General features: G+C 39.4%; 1 protein-coding gene across 1 annotated transcript in view; it reads left to right on the top strand.

Annotated features, from left to right (window-relative positions):
- Positions 1-26,003, top strand: part of CSMD1 (CUB and Sushi multiple domains 1) — a 1,790,960-nt gene that overhangs the window by 866,014 nt on the left and 898,943 nt on the right. The window contains exon 4 of the mRNA XM_082374695.1: positions 24,373-24,567. Coding sequence (XP_082230821.1) covers positions 24,373-24,567 — 195 coding nt within the window. The remainder of the gene's footprint in view (positions 1-24,372; positions 24,568-26,003) is intronic.

The following is a 26,003-nucleotide window of genomic DNA, read 5'->3' as shown; positions in this document are numbered from 1 at the left end:
TCCTCCGTGACACTTAGACTTATGCATATACCATGAAAACAAGGCGTAGAAAGCAGAAGACCAGGAAAGAGCCACCGATAAGCTAAGGTTGTGTGGATAACAAGGAGATGCCTCTTAGGTGTGGTGGGAGCCGTGGACAAAGGAGGAAAGATTTGCTCAGGAGACTGGAGATTGAATCAGTTTCTAACGAGAGGTAAAATGTGAACACACAGAGACTATAAGGCTAGCATCCCAGACTTGAGAACGCTGCATGTGCGTAGGCTTGGAGGATGCAAACACAGAGCAACTTTAGTAGTGTTTTTGAAAATGAGCCAGCAGTTTCTCTACTTGTCCCACTGTTTTCTTGTTAGAGCCCTTTCGGACTTGACCCAAGGATACCCAGGGAGAGCTCCTCAAGCGGAGGAAGAATATGTCTCCCAGGTGAGCCACCAACACGAGGGAGAAGGGAGAGTGCCTTCCCCTCTTTTCTTCTTCACCCGAGTTGGAGGGAAGTAATGAATTTCTAGCACCGTCTGGTTCTCCTTCCCCGGTTATGCACCATTTCGTTTGTCTCTGTGTACTCTTCTTAAGGAAGGCAGTGAAGGAAGAAGGTTTTCAGATTTTAAAATATCTTCCAGAGAAGCTAAGTCCTCAGTCTTCCAGTTACTTTGTAGGATTCCTTTTTGCTTTATGTCCTCAAATGTTTAGCATGTGTGTGTTTGATGACAGAGCCTATCTTTTCTCTTCTTAACTGGGAATCTTGTTGATTTCAGAGGAGTAAGCGGAGGTCTTACTCCTTGGATTATTATAAAAATTGGATTACTGTAGGGCTACATTTCTGGGATTTTTTTTCCTATTGTGGCTCATTAAACACTTCTGGGTGTGTGGTTGTATCTCAACATAAACACAGAATAACAGAGGTAGCTGTCCTGAAACTCAAGAGTGCAAAGGCAATGAACTCAAGTTTGGTTTCTTCTGTGAAGATATTGAAACAACAGATGGTTGACCACCTCTCGTTTAATTTACATATTCCATCACAGGCATAAGGAACACCCCTGCACCTGTTCATATGGAAATGCTGCCATTTCTAGAGTCATAGCAGAAAGGAGTGGCCTGGCATTGTTTCATGGGCTTCATTCGTGCATTCCATGTCAGACAGCATTTGAGCGCAAGTACGTCTTCTGGTGATGGAAAAAAGATGAGCTACTGTCAAGTAACATGAAGTTACTAAAACTGCATCTTGAAGCAGTGTTATGACCTTTGTATAGATAATGCACACTCAGTAAAACAAAAGCAAAATTCTTGATTATATAGATTCAATTATTCTCTAGCAGTTTGCCAAACAAAAAATTTTTAACAGTTTAGGGCCATAAACTCTTGCTAACTACTCATGACTTTGATGAACACTAGCCATATTCTGGTTCAATGTAAAAGTTCAGTCCTCTATTAAGGCCCATGGAGACATGTTTCCAAACAGAATCAACAGTTCTTGAAATGTTAACTGCTCTCTAGTTGTTTACGTGTTTTGGGCTGTTGCCTTTCGTATGATGTTTTAAATGGTTAGTATCATTGGAGTGTTTTATGTAAATAGTGTCAGTAAAATGTAATTTAAAAAGAAAAAACCTTAAACTTTTTAAATTTAAAGAGACACTAGGGAAGAGCATTTTAAAATCTTCACTGTTTTTCTATTTTGGAATAACTGTCAGCTGAAAAATATGTACGACCTAAAAGTTGAGAGTTATGTTTTATTTTTTTATTTATTTTTTTAATGGAAAAATCTTCTTTTTTAATTTTTTTAACTTTATTTTTTAAATTTTTTTATACAGCAGGTTCTTATCAGTTATCCATTTTATACATATTAGTGTATACATGTCAATCCCAATCTCCCAATTCATCCCAACACCACCACCCCCTACTTTCCCCCCTTGGTGTCCGTACGTTTGCTCTCTACATCTGTGTCTTGGTGGACAAAACTGAGGACTTAAGCCCGGGACACAGCATCTCAGACATCTCTGAGGGACGGCTCCAAGGAGGCAAGGGGTGGGCAGCGCCAGGATATATAGGCGTTTTTGCAATAAAGACCAGGTAGTTGGGACATCAAAAGATTATTGTTAATTAAATAAAACCAGATATCTCAAGTTAAGGAATTTAGCACTTTTCTATGTATGGGAAGATGCGAGAGTCTGGGCTCACTGAAATCATTCCTTTGCTGTGCACCTCAGCTCTCTGGGGCCAGTATCCTGTGCTTCTCATCCTGAGTCTCCTCAAGGTGCACCATCGGGGGTGCCTGCAGTGTCTGATGGTTTGACGGCCGGCATCCTGTTTCCATCCTGAGGTCCCTCAGGGCTCTCCATAGGGGGTACTGTAGTGGCTGAAGGCTACAGCATCCTTTGCTTAGATATGGCAGGCAACATTTTTCATTCACATCTGTATTACAATCATCATCATTTTTTCTAGTATATTTTAATAATCATTTCAGAAGTTTTTAAACTGAGCCACATATGTGGATGTGATGCAAACTGAGCAAAAGGATGTGGGTGCAGTGCCTTAAATACGGAAGCCAGAAACAGGAGAAAAAGAATGTGAGTCCCACTCTCAGTGGGATTACCAGCTTTGGGGGAACCCACAGGCTAACCCACAATCACAGTATTGCAGGGATGTGAACTTTAAGGTAACTGGGAGTAAAGTAACCCAGATCTGAGGAGGCCTGGAATTTTTTCTTGATTGGAATCTTGGCGGTGGTGTAAGAGCTTATTAAGTGATGAATGGGCTAAAGAGGCCTCAGTGTTGGAGGGAAAAATAGAGAGATACCAGCCCAGGAAACAGTTTATACAAAGACCTGGAGCTGGGAGAGCCCGGTTGTCTTCAGAAACAGCAAGGGTACAACTGAGTAGAGGTAGGAATGGTTCATTGAAACAGATGTGAAAAAAAAAAAAGAATTTGGTCACATGAACACTTCAGTAATGACTTTTTCACAAAACTCTCAAGCTCTTTGATTATTCTATTCTTGAATCTCAGTGTAGGAAAATGGGTGTTGTGCATTTCTAGAAATACAATTCATCCGGTGTTTTCATTGGAGTAGAACCGATGGTCGAGTCATCAGGATGGGTCCCCTCAGGCTTGTATGACCCATGCATTCTAGATTTTCCATCATAAAGACACATGGAAAGGAAGGCATTTTTTCAGTGAGAATAAGAACCTGGAGATATGGACATTTCTTCAGCTACCTGGGCACAAGTGGTATCCTTCTGTGTTTTCTGAGATAATATTTTTATTTTCATGACATCCAGAAGAAGATGACTGCATCAACCTTTCATTTACTTTGGTAAATATAATCATGACCTCTTTGACTTCTGCTCTAAGGGTTACCTCTCATTGAACTGTATGCCAGACCAAGCCACCTCAGCACCATTATCCCCAGTTTGTAATAATTATTGCTACTGGTGCTTATGTGAAGAAAGGCCTTGTTGATAACCTTAATATTCGGGATTGGAGGCAATGAGCAGGTAAACTTCCTTGAGGAGATAAAATGTTTCTGGTCAAAGGAGCCCCATGGTTTTGCAAACAATCTTGAGTTGTCCTTTTCCATTGATTAAAGAAAATTTGCCATAAACCCTTTAAAAAAATCAGATAAAAATAAAAGAAAAAAAAAAAAAAAAAGAAATGGATGTCGAGACGGTCTGGGCAGATAGACCAGAATCCGGTCGTGAAGATTCTTTTCTGCCAAGATAAGAAAGTTTATATTTTCTTATTTTCTTGGCTGCCACAAAAGTAAGTTTATATTTTATTTTGCAGGCACCGAGTTTGCCCACTGTAGTTAAAAAAATGTTTTGGACAAAAATATTTATATTAAAAATCATTCTTGCTGAAGTTTGTCTATATACAGGTCACAGAAGCAAAGAGATTTATTTCATCTTTGCTATTTGTAACTAATTAAAATTACCCAAACCTGATTTCATGCTTACAGATAATTAGAGAATATATGATTTGATATACTATATAACAGATTTAGGATCCATTTATTATTTCTAAAATATGTATTTTATATCATACATATTTTTTCTTAGAAAAGGCCTTGTGAAATTGGACCTCCTGTCACACCATGCAGTTGTTTCAGAGAATTTAATTCATTATTTGACTTTTTAATTTAAATGAAGAGAATCAATAAAACACTGCCCCCAGGGCACAATTCCTGTTCCCTTCACTGTCTTTTAATGTTATTAGAGACAAGTTCCCTTTAGCTAAATATCTCAAGTATTTAGAGAGGAATTGAGTATGTCAGCCTTCATATAAGACCTTAAGGGTTTGCATCTTTGAAAGCTGAGGATGCTTCCTGTGGCCTTGAGATGCCCTTCCTTAGGTGGGTCATGTGCCAGTGGTCCCCAGAGTCGGGGCAGAGGGCCTGCCTCTTGGGCAGCTTCGCTTTGATGTTATCCTTGGTGCAGATCTGCAGGCACATTAACCTCCAGCCAACTGCGATGTTAAGCTACCAAATTTTAAAACTTGGGTAAAACTCCTGAAGCCAGTGCTTCATTTAACATCCTTCCACAGGTGAGCTCAGAGCGTGGTCTCTTGCATCCCATCCCTGAGTGCGCGGACCACTCGGTGAGGTAGTAAGCAACACACAGGCGTTTGTTTTCTGCCTCCTTAATATTCAGGTAGAAGACCACCCAGGAAAGCCCTAAGCTCTGATATAATTTGTGAAAAGCCCTGTTGGTTGGCCAGCATCTTGCGGGGATCCAGGAATAGAAACAAGGGAGGATCACAGAGATCTGATGGGGGGCTGGGGCTTGGGGACAAGCGTGGAGTGGAGTGAAGCTCTGGGACACAAAATAGATCCAGCCGTTATTAAACTGCTTTCCTGTTTGTTTACTTCTCATTTCTGGTGGTCACATCGTGGATCGTGGAACTGCACAATCAATGCAGAAACACTAATTTTCTAGCACCCTGAGTGGCCCGAGAGCTTCTGAGTTTCCTGCTTCACGTTCATGGAGCCCAGTAGAATTTACTGTCAGCAGATGGTTGGGAGGCTGGATGCTTTTTTAGGGACCTCCATTTCTCTGACACATTCTCTCTTTTTGCGTAACGCTTCATGCTTTTATTAAGTCCGAGTCAAAGATGACTTGTCACCTACATCAGGGTACATGATTTGGGGTGTTCCCTACTCGTGAAATGCTGACACGGCAGAGTTCTCTTCTGATTCATTCTTACCAGATACAAAGTGCTCTCAGAGAAGTCATTTCTTGAAAGTTGTATGTTTAATTGGAATTAAACAAACTTTATTTATTTAAATAAATAATGCAGGTTAAAAACAGCAGCTGCTGAACATTTCTAACATACTAAATTGAACAATTTACTTACTGAGGGTGTTTTATTCTGTGTCTGGCTCTCCCTGGTAGAATGTAGACTCAGGAAGGGAGCCTCTGTTGTGTTCACGGGTTCGTCACAGGATCTAGAAAAGATCCTTAAATGCGGCACACCGTTAGTGCCAATAATATCTGTCAGTTGAATGGCTAGTTCTTAAAAAGCATTTTGCTTGAGATTAAGAATGCGGAAAAAAAAAAGAATGCGGCACATACAACCGTCTTACTTTGGTTTTATTTACTGGATACTTACAGAGCATGTACTATGTGCTGGGCATATGTTATAGATATACTATAATCTATATGGTTTGTTAGTTTGATATTATTTGAATTTTTAGTCACCGTGTATGGGCTCATATATACTTTTTAAATTATCTAGCTAATGCAATATCTCTTAATACGTGTATGGATTATCTATCACTTTATTTCTTTATCTACTTGAATATCGTTAATAGCTTTTACATAAGATAATCAGTTTTAGTAATGATCAATATTATGGCAGTTTTCCCTTTAGCATTATGTATTATGAATGTATATGTATATGTACATTTTCATCTCGTATGATAGGATTTCAACACACAAAGCACATGAGGAGAAACGCATCTATAATACTGGCAGTGAATATTCAGATGTTACAGAACATCCAAAGGGAGCCTTGTTTGTATTGGACTGGATCCCATTAATCAGACATGATGGCCACCTATATGATGATGGCAGCACTGATCTGGCAGAAAAAAGCTACACTTCTGTGCACGACTACAAAATCTAAATCTAAAAAGCGCTCCTTCTAGAGCTTTAATGTCAGGTCCTGGATGTGTATCATAAACCGCAAAAAGAACAGGTTGCCGGAGATGGCCGTTGTCAATAACATTTATATCAATTCAACAGGTGACTGAAATGGTCGCCCTATTTCGAATGGCTGGTTGCTATACATTTATTTGTAGTGTGTGTGTTTTCATCCATCTCTGACTCCCTCAGAAATCTTGTAGAATATTTATTTACATCTCGGTGGCCTTACCGCCCACTTAGTGCTTAAGAAAAAAAAAAAAAAAAGGTCAAATGAGAATTTTTCTGCAGCTCTCCACCCTGGGGCATTCTATTTAGAGGTGCCCACATGAGATCCCTTCATCTTGCCAACATCTGTTTGGTCCCTGTGTTTATCATGCAATTACTGTGAGGAAGTGAGACTTGTGCAGACCTCTCCTGTAGCCCAGGATTCCTTTCCTCACCCCAGCCTTGGCAAGTCTGGCATCCTTCTCGTCTCAGCACACGCCGTGAGTCTTCCCCTGTCCTCGAGCAGTGTCCGCTTCTCCTCTCCTGTTTGGTCCTCCTGGCTTTGTCTTTGTCAAATCAGTCGACCTCCTGTATCCTCATTTTCCTCATGCTGTCCTCCCGACAAGACGGGGAGCTCCCCGGCCAGACAGCGCAGAGGTTTTTACATCCCCTGACTAAAATTAGGGATAATTAAGAATCTCTATTAGTAATTAATGGATAATTCATTAATTCATTAACTTTGCCAGTGCACTCAGAAGTTGCTGAGTTACAGAAAAACTGACCTCCCAATATACAGTATACATTTCTTCTAAGCTGAAGTGCCATCGAAAATAAATTTGATTAGTGAAGGTAACTAGCTGCAAAGCAGATTACTCCTTTTCAGATACTAAGCAACTCAAGAGCTAAGCTGGTCATGAGAACAGTTTCTTTGGTAAGAAGCAAAGGCTAAGATCATTGAAAATCGAAAACCTAAATCTAAGGTCATTGAGTATCTTATACATTTCTGGAGGGAGCTATGTAAGCTTTATGGCTGGGAAGGGTAAGACTGACAGTCATTTCTGTGATTTATTACTATTACTTACTTCTTTTACTTTTTATCCCTTTTAATTTTCAGTACTTCCAAGTTGAAGAATTCCTCACATTATAAAGGTAGCCCGTCTGTGAAGTCAGAATTCCACAGTCGTGTTTATCACTTGAAATGACTTCAGTCTCATCTGCAGTGCTGGGTTCCTATAAGTCCTCCTGTGGGAGAATTGGGGTTGAAGGATTTTCCACATATGGGGAAACCCTGGGAGTGAGCAAACAGGCCTGCTAAAGCCCATCTTGTGTATTTATATTCACAATAATGAAGCAACAAAGATAGCACAATAAACAAATAATAGGTGGCTGGCATTTTGCACATCATAAATTAATCACAACGGGTATTGTGGGATTAATTTTCGTTTTTGCTTTCCTTACTTAGTAGAGGCTGGTCTTATCTCCTTCCTCCACACTTCAGTGAGAAGCTTACATATTATTTTGTTATTGCAAATGTCAAACATACTAAGAGAGAGTTGTTTCGTTTTTCCCTTTCTGTCCAGTCACCTAAATAAATGATGAGTGATCACTGCCTTTCTGATGTTTGCATCGATCGTGCAATGCATGATGTTCTTTATCTTGGAGCTTTGGGTGGTCCCCAGTAAAGAGAATAATGGGAATGGCTGTGAGGATGAGTACACTTTATTTGAATTTCCATATGGAGGAATATGTATTTCCCCAGTTCCCTCACTTGTAACACCAATTCTTCTTCGGCATTAGTGATGCACACCCCCTGCCCACTGCCTACAACCCCACCTGTAATTAATCCTGGACAGTTCCAACGCCCAGATTGACTTTCTCTTTCTCTGTCTATCAGGGCAAAAGCCCTCTCTCCTTCTGACACATCCTCCTCTTCGTTGCTCTTCTAAAGCCTCAGCTGCTTCTTTTTCAAATAATAGCAGAAGTAATTAACAATTCTCCAATATCAAAACAGAGATTCCCATGGTTGAGTTACATTTCACAAAAGAAAATCTGTATAGTCTCTGGAAAGTGAGCCTTTCAGGAGGGGACAATCCAGGCAGAATGAGTACACATATTTGCATATTTTTATTTAAAAGCTTAAATATCAGTTACTTTATTCCTCAAGTGTTTACTGTATTTATAGAACCTATATTTTACTATTTTGCTATATTTATATTTTTACTATTTACTATATTACTGAGTTTATAAACCTAGCATGGTAAAAAAAAAAAAAATTACACCTTTTAAATCAATCCTATTTTTTTCAGTGTTAGTCATTTGAAGTACAAATAACATTTATTGATCATTTTTTTCCTAAAGATTTTATTTATTTAGACATTAAATAACCAAGCCAATTAGTTGTATATGACAGCACATTTTTATCTCCAACTAATACATGGTGATTTTTAAAAATTCCAGTACCATTATTTTGGTGGCATCTGAAATTACATTGAAGTCTTTTTGTTTTAATATTTTTCTACTAACATTTTATATTCATTACAATTCTTGAGATTATTAAACATGAGCTGATTTTGACCTTTAGTTATAGGAAATAATTTATATAAACATTTTATATAGTATATTAACAACATTTTCTCTTCACAAAGCTGATATGATGTGATTTTGGAATGTTTAATGAGCTTAAAATATGTATTAGATCAATTAATAGGTAGTACTGTAAAACTTGTAGTTATAAAGAGGGATTTTTTTTTTTTTTAGCTTAGGAAAAGTTATTGGAGAAGACTATTGAAATCTCTCAAGATAACAACAATGGTATTATGGAAATTGTTTAACATGTATTCATTTGAGTGAAATAATCTTGTTTTCCAAGCTAATTTTATTCAGCTATTGAATAAGAAAACTGCAGAGTTTTAACTAGTTGAATATATAGGAGATATTCTTTTCTCAAACTGCTTTTAAGTAGGTGGGCCATGTTTTTGTCATCCTCTAATAATATACGAATGAAAAAGCAGTTCTGAATGAAAACTTTTCATTTCTCTTAATGGGTCTATGGATTTAAAGAGAAATCATGGAGCTTCGGGTACAAATGCACATACATTCTATACAATGTATTTAAACACATCCTTTCTAAATAGTTGTTGCTACAGATAAATAGATGTTGATGGAGCTTCTATTTTCATTATTATATGTCCAGATAAAGATAGTTGTCATCTTAAATCTTCAGGAAATGACACCTTACAAAACTCCCAAACATTTACTATGCAAACACGAGAATTAACATTTACTAAACTTAGTTGTGTAAGGCACTATTATCACGTCCATTCATTACATAATCAGAGAAGTTTCCTAAGCTGTGTTTTACGGTCTGGAAGGAAAATCAGTTACATACATCCAAAATCACAGCATACTAGGAAGAGTGAAGAATTTTATAGGAGTTATAATTGTCAACATTTTAGATGATTGCATTCACTAGGGCATAGACTAAACTCTTATAACAAAAAGACTCCAAAATACAGCGGCTGAGGCTGGGAAGAAGTTTACTTCTCTCTCTAATGCAACAGTTTAGGGGAGGGAAGGAAGTCCAGCTTGGGCAGGTGACTCCATTCCATATGTTATTTACTCAGGTAGCCATTCCTTAAATTCCTGTCCTTATCTATGTGGTCATAGGTAGATCAGCCCACCAACCCCCTCTCCAGTTTTCCAGTGGAGAGAAGAGAGAGCAAAGGGTAGGCAGCTCCCTTGTGAGGAATCTGCACGTGGCACCCTTCACTCCCCATCACATCTTCCTGCTCTGGACTTGATCATCTGTCCCTGCCTATTTTCAAGAGAGATGAGGACACATGATCCTCTCTGTGTGACCATATGTTCAGCTGTCTTTGTCAGTTCAGGCTGGTATAACAAAGTAGTATAGACTGGGTGGCTTGTCCACAACAGAAATTTATTTCTCTGAGTTCTGGAGGCTGCAAGTTTGAGACCAGCGGCCAGCGGGGACCAGCGGCCAGCGGGGTCCAGCTCTGGTGAAGGCTTTCTTCCAGACTGCAGCCTGCTGACTTCTAACTCTGTCTTCATGTGGGGGAAGAGGGTGAGGCTCTCTGGGGTCCCTTTTATCAGGACACCAATCCCGTTCATGAGGGCTTCACCCTCGTGATCTAATCACCTCACAAAGCCTCCACCTCCAATCGTCATAACCTTAGGGGTTTGTATCCCAGCCTCTGAGTTTTAGGGGGACACAAACATTCAGTTCATAACATTAGTTAAGACTTGGCGGTGGTAGGGGAGGTCTGTTCTAAGAAAAGAGGGGAGCTTAGCTATCGAGAGACCACTACCAGTCTGCCATAGTGACCTGCCCATAAGCAGATATAGGACTGAAATTCAGCTCTGCCGTGATCTTCACGGGAAATTCCATGTGGGGTAAGGGGAGCGTCCAACCCCAAATGGAGAGTTGCAGCCACTCTGGGGAAAAAAGTCATCTCTCAAGCCTCTTTGTAAGATTCTTACATATTTGTAATGTAAATCACAGAAAGTTAGCAAGTATATGTTGAATAAATAAGTCTTCTGATCTATAAATTATCCTCTATCATAATTAGAGTAACTAATTTCAAGCCTCATCAATAATTCACCCAACTTTTAGTAAAAGTTATTGATCATTCTAATAAAAATTAGAGACTTACAGCATTCTGGTTCCCCATCTAACATAAGGTCCCAAATATTAATCACGTCCAAGTGAAAATCTAGAAGCCCTTGCACATCCCTTATGCTATACATGACGAGTTATCTGAATGTAATTTGTTCTTATATAATGTGGTGAGCAAACTATCGATCATATTGATATTAGAGATCCACCTGATTATGGGATACTGACTCTCAGAGTTGACTTCCTGCGTGCTATTCTCTTTATATCCAGAGAGTGCTTTTAATTCTGCCCCAGCATTTTCAACCTTGCAACTTCATTTAGCTAACTTATGCTATGGGACTTGCTGAGTCCTCCGGTGTCAGGCCAAAATTTAAAGGAACTGCCTAGTCTGACTTGACTTTGTCATATATTTTCTTGACTCTTCAAAACCTAGATGAATTTATGTGCACGCTTGAAGAAATCCACCAAGTTTGGCGTTGTTCCCACAAGACTTTGTCCACAGGAGGTCTGCTGCTCACAGCACAGATTCCCAGCGGGATCCTTTTGCCCTTTTTTCTTTCTTCTGTCTTTTTTTCTTTTTTCTTTTTTCCTGGTTCTCTCTTTGAAAAAGGCTGCTGTAACTCAGGGCACTACACTTCAAAACAAATAAAGATCAGGCTTCTAGCATCTTACAGGAGTGAGCGTTGTAGGTCTCTGTGTGTTAGCTTAGGTCACATGACTCCTGCGATGTCCAGGGCCTTCCTTTCCTGTCCAGAGCACGTGAGTCCTCCTCATTGATGCGAATGGAGATTAATTCAGGCTTCGTGTAAAGGCAGGCTTGTATTGGGGTGGCCAAAAAGTTCGTTCGGTTAGTGAATGTGTTGTTCAGTGAAGTTCGTGAAAATGAAAAATGTCTTTTATTTTTACTTAAAACCAGACGAACTTTTTGGCCAACCCAGTATTTATTCCTGGAGTGTTTGAAATTCTCTTTGAGATGCAGGATCTTTCCTAAGATGTTAAGAATTGTCATCTTCAGATAAAGACTCTGATTAAGATAAAGATTCCACTTCTTGGGAATTCAGAATTTCCCACCCAACCAGTGTGTGCATTCATTCACTCATTCAGTGATTAATTCATTTATTCCATACGGCGTGTATGAAGTCTCCACTATATATTAAATGCTATTGCAGGTGTTGTGGATACAAACGTGAATCAGAGAACTAGTAAGCCTTCTCTCCTTGAGCTCAATTCTGGGGTGGAATAGATACCAGTAAGCAAGCAAATGAAATCATTTAAAATTGTAGTAGTGATGGGAAGAAACTAAACCATGACGCGATAGAAAATACTAAGAGGCAAGAACAGAGTTGTTTTAGGTCAACTGAACGAGAGAGCTTTGAAAAATGATGGTGATCAAGCTGAGACGCGAAGGATAAGAAAAATCACGTAAAGGTCTGGGGAGGGGTGGAGGGGGCAGTAATCTGAGCAGAGGTAATAAAGCTTGTGTGGGCTCAGAGGAGGGAGGGCGCTCTGCGTCCTCTCCAAGAACCTTGGGGAAGACCTATGAGGCTGAAACGCAACGAGAGGTTTAGGAGTTATGGTCAGAGAAGCAGTGACCGTGGCTGGGCCACGTGGGTGTTGCGGCACCTACTAAGGGGTCTGGGTTTTATTCTGACTTCAGTAGGAAGGCCCTCAGTAGGGATGGGCCTGACCTGACTGTGTTGTAAAAAGGTCCCTTTCCGTGGTGCCGGAAAGGGATGGAAAAATGCACAGGAGAAGGGATAGCCAGAGGGGATATTGAAGAGGGGTGTGTGTGTGTGTGTGTGTGTGTGTGTGTGTGTGTGTGTGTGTGTGTGTGTGTGTGTGTGTGTGTGAGAGAGAGATAGTACATGACAAAGAAGCACGCTTTAACCTTTTCCAAAAGACTTTCTTTTTAATAAAGCTTGAGCTCTTTATATGAATTCAATCATGGAAAAAGCTTTTAAGTTCAAATGAATATGAAAATCATAAATTAGTAATATACCGATGCCTGGTAAACTGAAACTGCTTATGTCCATAGCTTTAATTTAAGACTATTTTTAGAAGGTAGGTGCAGGCTCCCATAGAAGAAAAAGTCAATCAGGTTAGACTGAGTGACAGCCAAGAATTTATTAATTGGAAATAATAGATAAAGCCATATGACTTTTAGAAATCGTTAAACTCCTTTCATTATTTTCTGTACAAATGTATGTTAAATTAAAAGAAGAGCTTTTAATCGCTATAAAACCTATGCTATGTATCTAAATGAAATTATGGAATCATTATTTTAAATTATATCTACTTCCGTGTACAGGGATCTAATGTAGGTACTTGATTTGAATTACTCAGACGTATATTTTTCTATGCACTTCATAAGACACACGTGTGCGTGTGTGTATGTGTTGTGTACGTGTACATGAATATAGGCATAAATATCCTAATGTTAAAAAAAAAACCAATCAAGCAATGCCAAGAGCCTGAAAGAAACAGTGCGTGATCAGGAGGTGGAAACGACATCTCTTGTAATGGCTGAAAATTACCTCTGTGTGTAATTTAATCTTTGTATTTTACAGGTCACTTGTGTTCTCATGTTTTATTTTAGTCTTTGAACCTTATAGTTATTGCTTTGAGTACTGTGTTGCCTCTTTAAAATTATTTCTGCTGTAACTCTCTTCCTAAAAGTAATTTGCTCTTTTCCTAAGTCACCACTAACAGCATGAATATTCTTGAGTTTGTTTCATTCTAAAGAAGCTGCACCCTGTGGGAGCCACGACTGCACCCGTGTCCTGGGGGCCCTGGCTCTGCTGGGGCCCGGCTCTCCTCCCCTCGTGTTCAGCTCGGCATTTGGACTCCAGCGTCAGAGGCCTGTCAGGTGGCTCCAAGCTAGTGATCTCCACCTGCTGCTAGCACTTTCCATTGATTAGCACTAAGGGAGCACTGTTTTCAATTATAGTGTCCTTGAAACGTTCAGTCTGCTCATATCATGCACAGCTGATAAGCTTTTTGTCTGCCTACCCCTGCAAGGATGCTCTTCCTTTAGAATAGTTGGAAAAAATAGGAGTCTTCATCTTCCTTCTTGCTCCTGAGATCCTTAGTGCCAAGCTGCTCGCCCACTGTCCCCCCGCCTCCCAAACCCGGCACCCCACACCTTCTGGCCCTGACCCACCTCTCCAGGGGCCCGCTGGCATCGCTAGAAAGGCCACACCCTTTCTTGTCCACTACCTTCTCATCTTCTCTGTTATTGCCACATGGTACCCTGAATGCAAAGCTTTCTGGTAACAGCTTTTCTTGTCAACCTGAAGGTTTAGGTATATTCCAGGAAATTAAAAAAAAAACAAAACACCTCCATGAACTAGATGTTAAATAGGGCTAGTTTCAGATCCCACAGGGAAGTAAAAAATGCAAACAAGCAGAAGGAGTTAAACCTTTCATTGCTGGAGTTTGGCAGCTGGAAACTCTTGATTAAGACCATCTCCGGGAATTGATCCTGGCCAGAGGGAGCTGCTGCGTCTAAGGTGACACCTGTCAGTGTGTGCGTATGTCGGGAGAGCTTCATCTCGTAACTGGGTAATCTGCTGGGGGGGCTGTGCCCTCTCACCCCAAGTTGAGACCATCCGGAAACCAACCCAGACCCAGAGCTCCCTGGAGGATGGTCTGAGGCTTCGTCATGACTTCCTGCAGCTCAGTACCTTTCTCTGCCCAGCCCTGCCGCCTCTCCTCCCCCAGCCCCACCAGGTAACGTGCCTGCACCCAGCCCCTGTGTCAAGGGTCGGCGCCCCAGGGAACCAGGCTGTAGCTCTGCGATCGAGGCCCAGATGAAGGGAGGCTTCTTGTTACGCAATCGGAGGTACCATCACCTGGAGAATGAAGTTTCCTGATCCCTCCCTCTGGAGGGGTCGCCGCCCTCAGAGACACGACTGCAGGTGAATCAAGCTGAGCCCCTTTTATGGTTAAGAATCTTGGAGCCTGGAGTTAAGAATCCTAAGAGTTCTCATCACAAGGAAACATTTTTTTCTTTTTCTTTTTTTTGCGCCTATACGGGATCATGGATGTCGACTACAGTTACTGTGGTCGTCATTTCACGATGTATGTAATGTGTGTAAGTCAAATCAGTATGCCGTACACCCTCAACTTATATAGAGCTTAATATCAATTATATCTCAATAAATTTAGGAGGAAAAAATAATAGTGAGGGAGGGAGGAAGGAGCTTAGAGTTCGGAATAGAAAAAACTTGACTGGATTTTCTGTAGCTTAAGACAGTGTCCCAGGAAGGAAATGATAAATGATAACTGTATTTTTTTTAATTTTTAAATGTTGCAGTAATCCTCAAAGATGCTTTCTCCAATTTCCCTTTGACATAAGCATTTTTCACTTCACAGGAAGAAGTGTCGAGAAAGGCACCAGAACTTATATACGTTGAAATAGCAGTTGTACGGAATTCTCACCTTATATAATTGATGAGTTTATCCTTCTCTCTTTCTGTTTCTCACCGTTAAGATGGAAAATAAAATATGATATCACAGAGGAAGACGGCTAATGGGCAAGAAAGGACAAGATCCCAGTTCCTAGTTCTTCAGCTTTTTTTTCCCATCAAACTCTCCCCAAATTATTTCTAACATCACAGTTCTATTTCAAAACATTTCAGTTATATCAACACAAGCAGTATGGTGGTGGAAATGTCCCAGGTTTATACAGATGTGGGTTCATCTGTGTTACCTCAACCAAGTTCCCCATCTTCTTGATAGGTAAATTTGGAAAATGATACCTCTTTGGGGAATTAGCAGTAGCATAGATGAAGTATCTGAGTGTTTAACCCAGATGTTCAGCAAGTGCTAAATATTATTATTTTAAGGTAATTAAAATTGTGATTTGAAGCACTGTAATAAACGTTTACCATCACCTAGAGCCTTCCACTGGTAAAATTATAAGAATACACTTGGTCTTTTATAACTACAAATTGACCATTCTGCATTCATGTCACCTTTTCAAGATGGATACACAGCAGCCCCCGGAGGCTACCTGCACCTGTGTGTTTCCTCCAAAGCTCCTCCTTCCAAAGTGTTGCATGTCTGCATGCTTCATGTTTTACCTGGCCGGAAGTCCGTTCCAGCAGTCTGCTTGAAATAGAGCTAGAGCTAGAGCTAGAGCTAGAGAGATATGTTTTTCCTCTCTTTAAGTCTCTTCCTTTGTTCAGACCTTCACAACTCCTTCTTACCCTCATAGTCTATCCACAAGCCTCTGCATCAGCTCTTAAGACGCTTTGTTGAAATTGTTTCCTCATCTGCTGTCTCCCAGACTGCGTGCCATCTCCAGGGCAGGATCTGAGGTATCTTCACCTTTGCAGTCCGATCACTGATAACAACTTGGAATGTATTTGGGGGGGAAAGGAGGCATGAAATATATTGACATTATTTGTTAACAGCTTTTTTTTTTTAAATTATTAGCACCTTTAATTATTATTTATTTATTTATCCATTTTTTTGGCTGTGTTGGGTCTTCGTTTCTGTGCGAGGGCTTCCTCTAGTTGCGGCAAGCGGGGGCCACTCTTCATCGCGGTGCGCGGGCCTCTCACTGTCACGGCCTCTCTTGTTGCGGAGCACAGGCTCCAGACACGCAGGCTCAGTAGTTGTGGCTCACGGGCCTAGTTGCTCTGCGGCATGTGGGATCTTCCCAGACCAGGGCTCGAACCCGTGTCCCCTGCACTGGCAGGCAGATTCTCAACCACTGCGCCACCAGGGAAGCCCTGTTTACAGCTTTATTGACGTATGATGTCTACTTTTGTCTTCAATACTTAAAGTTTCTTTTTCAGTTAACTCGTGATGGAGTCTTAAGTGATTTATTTGAGATCTTTCTCCTTTCATAATATAAACTCTGTATGCTGTGACTTTTCCTAACAGCATGATTATCAATGCATCCCACAACTTTAATATGTTCTTTTAACATTTTCGTCTAGTTCAAAGATTTCCTAAAACCCCTTTTGACTTATTTTTTTTTAACTATTGATTAGAAGTTGGTTGATAGTTTTGTTCAAGGCTTCTATATGCTTAGTGATTTTCTGTCAATTAAGAGAGTAGCGTGGAAATCTCCAGCTATAACTTGGTTTTATTCATTTCTCCTTGCAGTTCTATCAGTGTTTGCCTCATGTATTTTGAAGCTTTGTTATTTGATACACAGATGTTTAGGATTGTTATGTTCACCCTTTTAACATTGTGAGATAACCCTCTTTATCCTTGGTTATATTATTTTGCATTAAAACTGTGTGATGTTAACATAGCAACTTAAGTGTTCTTTTGCTTAATGTTAGTATTCTTTTGATTAATATTTCTCATTTTACTTTTGTTGCTTTGTGTCTTTAAAGTGTGTTTCTTGGCATCAGTGTACCACTGCCTTTTTTAAATCCAATCTAATAATCTCTGCCTTTCTCCCCCCACGTGTCTAGTTAACGTGTTTGATCTTTACCTTCTTCAACACATAGAATACAATTATTATGACCATTTTAATGCTGTTGTCTACTAATTCAGCCATCTGTGTCATTTCTGGCTAATTTTTTATTCTTCTTTTTCCTCATTATGGATTTTGTCGTCTTGCCTGTTGGCATGCTTGATTGGACACCAGACATCGTGAATCTTAATTTGGAGGGTGTTGGATATTTTTGTATTCCCCAAAAGATTTTTGGATGTAGTTGAAGTTCTTGGAACAGTTTGATCCTTACAGATACTGCTTTTTAAGGCTGCATGAGGAGTGAGTCAAGTTAGGAACCTCGGGTGAAAGTTTACATAGGCGTTCACTCTCAGGTTGTGCCACTGATGATCCTGGGTTGAATAACCCAGGTAGTGAGAGCCCCTCAGATTCTCCGTGCAAGACCCCCTCACTAGCCTCTCCCTACTCTGATCCTGTTGCTTGTAAGATTTCTGGTACGTGACGCAGGCAGCATTCACTCTAGAGTGTGTTTTCCCCGCTGCTGAGCTTAGAGCCTTCTCAGTACACTAACTTGTGTCCAGTGAAATGATGGAGGTTTTTGTTCTCACTGCTGGGAAAGGTATTCTTCTCAGCCCTGCAAGAATCCTGGGCACTTTTGCTTCTAATCCCTTGGTAATTCTTTCGCTCGCCTTGGGTCATTTCTTTCCATACATGCATTAGTAAGAACTCACCCCATATTCAAGAGGGGCCCTCTGTAGGTCTCTGGAGCCCTCTTCCTCCTGTGAAATTTAGCTTCTCTGACACTCCGGGGCTCTCATCTCTGTCTCCTCAACTCAGGGAGACTGTCAGACTCAACCTGGGTTTCTACTCCCTGCGCCTTTGGTCCCTAACTCTCTCCAAGAAATAAGATGGAGAAATTTTAGGGATTCTCATTTAATTCCCATCTCTCAAGGGTCGTGTTCCAACACTGACTGATGTCCAATGCTTTGAGAGCCATTTAAAAAAAATAAATTTTGATTTGTTTTAAACTTCGTTAAAGCAGGAAGGTAAATCCCATACCTGAGACTCTAACTTAGCCCATAGAAGAAGTGTTACAGTGAGATTTTTAAAAATTTGAATTAATAAATGAACTGTGACTCAGAAAGAGTTTAGAATTGTTTTCTAGAATCACTTTAATTCAATTTTGTTAACCATCCCTAGTGGTATTTAATGTAACGTTTAACCTTTGGAGTGGGTCTTACTGTCCTTGTTATATGGATATCATGAATTAGAGAGTAAACAGAAGCATTATTTAGCATAGGGCACAGGTCATTTTGATCAGTTCCTGAGTGGTTGCTGGCTTCTTTGCTCTCATTAATCTGATATCTACCAGGGCTTGTGGTCACGTTTGTTTCAGTGTCCTTTTCAATTTTTGGAAATACTCTTACCTCATCATTATATAAATATTGAGCAACTTGTAATCAACTGAACATCCATTTATTGAGTGTAAAGTTCACTTTTGAGAAGAAGAAAGATGGTCATAAAAAATTGTATATCTGCTTATAAGTCATTAATGAAAGCATTGGGGATCTACCTTGTGGCGGAAGTATAGGTAAATTTACCTGAGAAAATTAACGTACACGCAATTTTCTCTTCAGCAATTCAGTGATAATTGAAAAGTTCACCTGCTGTTATTTCTTGTTGCTGTGCTCTTTTTTGTATGTCAATCACTTACGCTTAATTTTCCACCGTTGATTTTACCAGGCATCCATTCTTCCATGATTGCTTCTCAGCTGGACTCCTAGGCTCTGTTTGGTCTTGATCTTAACTTTGTGGCCATTTTTCTATTTTGTTTAATCATTATTCCCCTCCTCCCCCATGAACTTTGGGTATTCCAGAAGATTTACATCTGGGCTCCCAATTATTCTTCTTTTTTCTTCCCTTCACTGTTACTCTGTAAATCAGAGGAAACTTAGGAACTTTTCTGGTCGTCACCTATTTTCTTGTAACTCTAGGGTACACCGTGGAGACGGTGAACAGGCTTAAAAACAAAAGAGCCTCCTCACGTTCACAACTGAACCTATAAGTCTGCGTCTGTGGCCATCGTGGCCATATTCACACATCCTGTTTTCCTGGGTCACCATCATAAATTCCTCCTCTTGTTGCTGTTTCTTCCTCAGTAGTTAACTCTTGATTTGCCATTTAGTTCCTTGATCATAGACTTACTGTCATTTATATCTGAATTGATGCCTACGTTGTTTGGGGTGGTAAAGCTTCAGCTGCTCATAGATCCAGGTTAGTGAGGTGAAAACAGTGTCTCCCTTACACTTCAAGATATAAACCAATGAAAGGTCAACCAGGAAAATTAAAGTGTAAGACCAATAAGCTCATCCCAGGGGTCACCTGGCCATACATGCTTTACACTCCCCAAAACTCAGTTCACACAGTCAAAATCATTTTCCAACGGGCATTTTTGTGTTCTCACTTCTTATAAGATTATAATGTCTTACAGCTGCCATTCAAAATCTTTTGAAAATCCAGCCTCTAAGATTTCAAGTGCCTGCCAACTTGTCATTTTCTTGTGTTAACTTTGTTACACAGTCCCTCCTGACTCCTTTCTCCCATCCTTCAAATTTACCTGAGAGCTTGAAACTTATTTTTAAAAAGCCATGTAATAATTTTGCCTTCAGTTTTACCTGAGGAAACATCGTAACTCTCCCAAATCCTTATATTCCTTTTATTATATCAAAGCTCTATTGAGAACACGACAGATTTAATGGCATTTTATTATCTTTATTTCTTTTGATGTTGACAACAGTTTCATAAGAAAGTGTATTGTAGTGCTGAAGGGCAGAAATGCTGGATCCACCATGTGCAAAGCCTATCACCAATACTTGCCAGCTGTGTGGCCATGAGAAAGTTGTTTAACCTCTCTGTGCCACAGTTTCTTCCTCTCTAAAAGGCAGATAATAAGGGGACTGACTTCATATATACTGTTAACATATATAAACCACTTGAAACAGTGTCTAGCTAATAGCACCTGCTGTATAAGTGTTACTAATTATTATTACATTAGAGCAGGAATAATGAAGTTGAATTAATATGGCTAAAAACTGGAATGTCTTTCTCCTTTGCTTCCCTTTTTAATGACGATGTTCTTATTTTAATGACTATGTTCTTATTTTAATGACAATATTGACTCTAGCAGACTCCTTCTAGTTTTATTGCTTCTAAAATTGGTATATATCGGAACCGCTGCATACTTTTAAATTTGTATGATTTCCGTAAAGTCCACATGGTGCTTTAGAACTGGGAAAATAAATTTGAAATTGCTAATGTATGTTGGGCACTTATTCTCTTCCATGTTCCCTGCTCCCTGTTGAATCTGCGTCATACGTGTGTCACAGCACACCCTGTTGCTAGGTTTTATTTTTAATTCCCCTTGTCAGGACATAGAAACTGAGATTTAAGTAATTTGTCCAACGTTCTACGGTCTGTTTCTGGAGGAGAAACACAAGTCTGTCTGATACTGATCTACATAACCCACTGTGCCGGGTACTTTTCTATAGCCACTTGCCACTCCTACATCCTTCATTTAAAAATGATCTTTCTGTTTTAATTTGGCCAAACCGTACCACTTTCCACCTTGAAGGATACTTAAAACTCACTTCCTCTTTGAGTTCTTCTCATTCAGATCCTGTAACTTTGCAGGCATAGTAGGCATTTACACAGTCTGTCTCCCGAAATGTTGTTCTTCACGTGGAGAAAGAGACTTTGGAAGTGGATGGCCTTAAATTTCTCCCCCGCCCCTAAGAAACCCTCCTTGCCGTTGTCACGTAACTGCTGTCTCTGTGTCTTCTCGTGCCACCAAGCGGCCACGATTCAGAGAGTCAGGACAGAGAATAAGTGTCAGGTTTCCAGATTTGAAAATCTAGCTTTCAAAGCATTCCGGAAGATGAGTACAGTGGATTGTTCTAATCCTTCGCAAAGGTTTCGGGAGGGAGTGGAGGGCAGTTTGTGGACACACACATGGCGCGTCGCTGGTTTCGTTTCCAGGGTGTATGTCAGGTGGGTGTTTGAGGTTTTATTTCCTCAAGCTGCACTGAGACTCCTGGAAAGGCCAAGTGTAAACAAGTAGTCTGACATTCACCCTCCGGGGAGCGGGCTTCCAAATGCACTTGGCTAATGAAATTTCATTAATTGGGCACATCCTGTTAAAAATGCTGTCGCTCCTCTGATGAATTTCAGACTTCTGTCCGCCAGCCTTTTGTCCCATTTCATGAGGAATATTAGTGACATATTTTATTTTAGTATCATGTTTTCACTTTTCTTCTGGAAAATGGCATCCATTTAATGATTGAAACAGTTGGGTCAAAGGTTTGATGTGATAGCCTAATTAAGTCATTGAACTGTGACCATTTGCACTTGCCAAAGCAGAAGTGTTATAGAGGGATTTTCAATGAGCCTAATTGGAATGACAGCCTAGGTTTCAAGCCCTGGGTGTACAAACTTGGCTTCGTGGGATCTGATGGGTGGGAACCTGCCATGAGAGGAAAGCAGTGTGCCCAGAGCTCCTTTCAACATCCTTTCACAGCCACAAGTGTCTGCACTGGGTGCCTGATTCCCATCACCCTACTAGGAATTTCTTGAAGCATCTATGAGAAAGAGTGCACATTACTTCAAGGAATGATTAAAGCAAACTAAATGTAGAGTCCAAGTCAATTCAATAAGTATTTACTAATTAATGTGTCCTTATTGCTCTGGGAGACACCAAGAGACCTTCACCATCTTCAGGGAAACTGGTTGAAAAGTTAGTTCAAATAAAAATGGCAGAAGTGACAGTGGGGTTGGGTTTATTTTAAATTAGTTTTGTCCAGCCACTGGATTTTCATGTCTTGGCATTTTTTTGCGTGTCTGAGTCGTAAATCTTTGTGTAGACCTATAATCATTTTTGCCCATTTTTCACAATTTAAGATATTTTGATAATGTCTTAATGAAATGGCTGACGCCTCTGTAATATTATGTGTGTGTTTGCATTTTCGTGTTTGTTTGCAACTAGAAGTAAATGTTTTAAATCATCCTCAGTTACTTCTATTCTCTTGCTGACATTGTTCACATTAACATTTTAGTATTTTTTTCCTAAATTATAAGGTTGGTTGAAATCAAAATTTTCCTTCTGGACAAGGAAGAAAAACACCAGAAGCATTTATACTCACATATTCCCCTCCAACTCCATCTCTTTTTCTCTCTCTGTTGATGATAGAAATTCAGCCCATGTCTCACGTCTGTCTCTGATTATAAGGTCCCTAGCTCAGGCTGGCTGTTGGACACCCCAGGTCATAAAATAAAGTGATCTTCCAAGATAGAATTGAAAGTTTTCTACCTTAGGAAATCATAGACAGTTAAATTCCAGGCAGTTAAAAATGTTTTTAAACAACATTTAAAAAACAGATTTATTGCCTTAGGGATGGTGAATGTGGAATTAAAAACAGAATTTCTTTTTTATAAAAGACCCATAGATGATTATAGATTATACTGAATTATTTTCTATTATGTTATCAAACAGGTTTTTGTAGACTGTTTTCAGAAATTATTTTCGAAAAACTAGAACTGAGCAAACTGTGACTATATAGTGATTTCATAAACATGTCAGTAGTATTAAACATCTAAATTGTAGTATTTGTTTTCTAAGTGTTTCTATATAGTTTAGTTTGTATGTATTTAATACCAAAATAAAATTAATCTTGGAAATCAGTGAAATTCCCTCCCTATTCACTGGGAAACATCTATTTATCTCTCTGTTTACAAACAAAGAAAAAAGAAAAAGTGGTCTGTATTATACATATATACCAATGCAAATAATTGGATACAGAAATAGAATAATTTTGTTCATTTGGAAATACTTTTTATTGGGAAATCATTTCTTTTTTATATGGTAGGATCCTTGGTTTATTTGAATTCTACATAATAGCAGCTAATTTACTGATGATATGCTAAATTTAAACCAGAAATATGGAGACAGTAGCCAACAATCATCAACTTCGTCTATTCAACTTAATGGTGCCTCAATTAAGTTCAAAAGTACGTTCTATGAGTGTGAAACGGCATCGTGTCCATTAGGTTTCAAGGCAATTGAATTAGACAGAGAAACCTATCGATGTGAAAAGTGAGGAGGCCAAGAAAGACCAGAATCAAGGCTATCTCATTGAAGTGCAAGTGAGACAGTACTTGCTTTGTCAAAACTGATACTTAAAACTTTGTTGTGAATCAGACACTCCAAACGCATAGAGCCTTACAGATGGCTTGGAATATAATAGTGGTACAATTTTTGTAAAAGTCTGATAGATTAGCAAATGACATTTTTAATTTATTATTATTATTATTATTATTATTATTTTAGATAATCTTTAAAGACTGTTGCTTTTTTTTTTTTTAATTTTATTTATTTATTTATGGCTGTGTTGGGTCTTCGTTTCTGTGCGAGGGCTTTCTCCAGTTGCGGCGAGCGGGGGCCACTCTTCATCGCGGTGCGCGGGCCTCTCACTACCGTGGCCTCTCTTGTTGCGGAGCACAGGCTCCAGACGCGCAGGCTCAGTAGTTGTGGCTCACGGGCCTAGTTGCTCCGCGGCATGTGGGATCTTCCCAGACCAGGGCTCGAACCCGTGTCCCCTGCATTGGCAGGCAGATTCTCAACCACTGCGCCACCAGGGAAGCCCCTTAATTTATTATTTAATTCAGTTGTTTATCCATCAAACATTGATTGAACACTTATTACTGGTGTGTATCAGACAATGCTGGTCCTGGAGGAATAAGGAAAAACATGGCATGGATATTCATTCATGCTGTATTTCTGTTCTTTTTTCAGATATCTATATTCTGCTGTATTATCTGATTTCTAACTATGTGGGACTGTAGAATCTCATAATTGAAAAATAATCTAGATGTCATTTAGAACAGTGAATCTAAGCAGAACTGTATCTTCCCCTCTTAACAAAATCCACTTATTTATACTTTTTAAATACTTCTTTACAAAAGTACTAAATTACAGATTTTACAAAACACAAATCTATTTCTCTGTTTAATTTTTCGACAAAATTAAGATAATTTTTGTCCTAGATTTGCTAACTTTAGTAGTTCAGAAGTGGTCCATGTCTTGCGATATAAATTGATCTCAGTAGAAAATCTTCCTTTAACTTATATTTCTGTCTCCTCTTTTTTTCTCCCAATAGTTTTACCCAGCCACACATGTGGAAATCCCGGAGAAATACTGAAAGGAGTTCTCCACGGAACAAGATTCAACATAGGAGACAAGATCCGGTATAGCTGTCTCTCCGGCTACATCTTGGAAGGTCACGCCATCCTGACTTGCATCGTCAGCCCTGGGAATGGAGCGTCCTGGGACTTCCCAGCCCCGTTTTGCAGAGGTAGGTGCTGTACGGGAGGGTGTATGATGAGCTGACACCTGCACTAAGCAAATGGCTTTGGAATTGACATTGGAAAAGTTTCCACTTCACGAAAGCAAGACACATCGCGCTGGGTCTTCCCATGTCAGCTCATTCTGTTCCCTAAAGCAATATTGTACGTTACCTACGAAACCACGGCTGCACCCTGTAAAGTCAGTAACAAATTTAGATATGTTCCTTAAACATCCAAATTTTTCTTCAAACTTTGTGGACTTCTACATATTTTTATCACCTATTGTCATAGCATTCTAAGATTTAATGCACACATTTATGGCCTCCTTGCTGTGAAGTTTCCTTTTTTATCTTTTTCTCATTAGAAATGGCAGATACCCCTTGATAATTAAATTATACCGTTGGAAGACTCTTTCAACACTCTTGGGCTTTGGAGATAGACCATAAAGGATTGCACTAGTGCAAGTGTTCCTCGTTATGATTTGTTGCAAGATTAGAATCAGTTTTCTGGAAGCCTTGTGATTTTTAGCCTTTTCTGTGACATTGTTTTCCTGATCCAGTGACTTTAGGAAAGAGCATACTTTGACCCTTAGGTTTTGACTTTCCTAACAAAAAACTCACTTTATGGTTTCAAATGTAAAAGTGTAGCTTACATTTATTGAGGTCTTAATGTAATTCAGAAAATGTGCTAAGTGCTTTACCTGAATCATATCACTGAATTCTCACAAAACTCCACTGAAATAATAAATACTCACACTCATTTAACAGGAAAAGAAGCACAATTTTAATTTTCAAAAGGTTCCAAAAGATAGCACATGATGAGTTAAGACACAAACCAATGTCTGACTTTTTTTTATTGAAGTATGGTTGATTTACAATATTGTGTTAGTTTCAGGTGTACAGCAAAGTGATTTGGTTATACCTATATATATGGATGTGTCTATATTCTTTTTTTCAATTATTTTCCATTATAGTTTATTACAAGAACCCATGTCCAACTTTTTATCCATGTATGAAATCCACAGCCTTAGCTTAAGTCCTCATATCAAAATGTGTTGTTTTCATCAGTCTGTTTATATTTTCATCTATGCTATTTAATGAATACTTTTCTATTTTTTTTGTTATCTCTGTTACGTGTTGCAGTCTCCTGAGATCTTCCCAATGCTACTTATCTTAGTTATGGCATATTGCTGCTGTTGCCGCTACTACTACTATTACTACAAGTACTATTACTACTACTGCCATTATTACTACAGCTGGTAACTAGTACATATTGATTGCTTGTTATGAGCAGGCATTACTTTTTCATGTGTAATCTTCATAGTAGGTATTTTATTAAAGAAGTATTTTACACGTGAGGCATCTAAGGGTTAGATGGGAAACATAACTTGTTCAAGGTATTCCAGCTGGTAATTACCAGAGGTCAGATCCACCATCTTCAAATC

The sequence above is a fragment of the Balaenoptera borealis genome (genome assembly GCF_965194805.1).
Source record: "Balaenoptera borealis genome assembly, chromosome: 21".
Lineage (NCBI taxonomy): Eukaryota > Metazoa > Chordata > Mammalia > Artiodactyla > Balaenopteridae > Balaenoptera > Balaenoptera borealis.
Note: the sequence above shows the minus strand (reverse complement) of the source record. Positions and strands in the feature narration are given on the sequence as shown.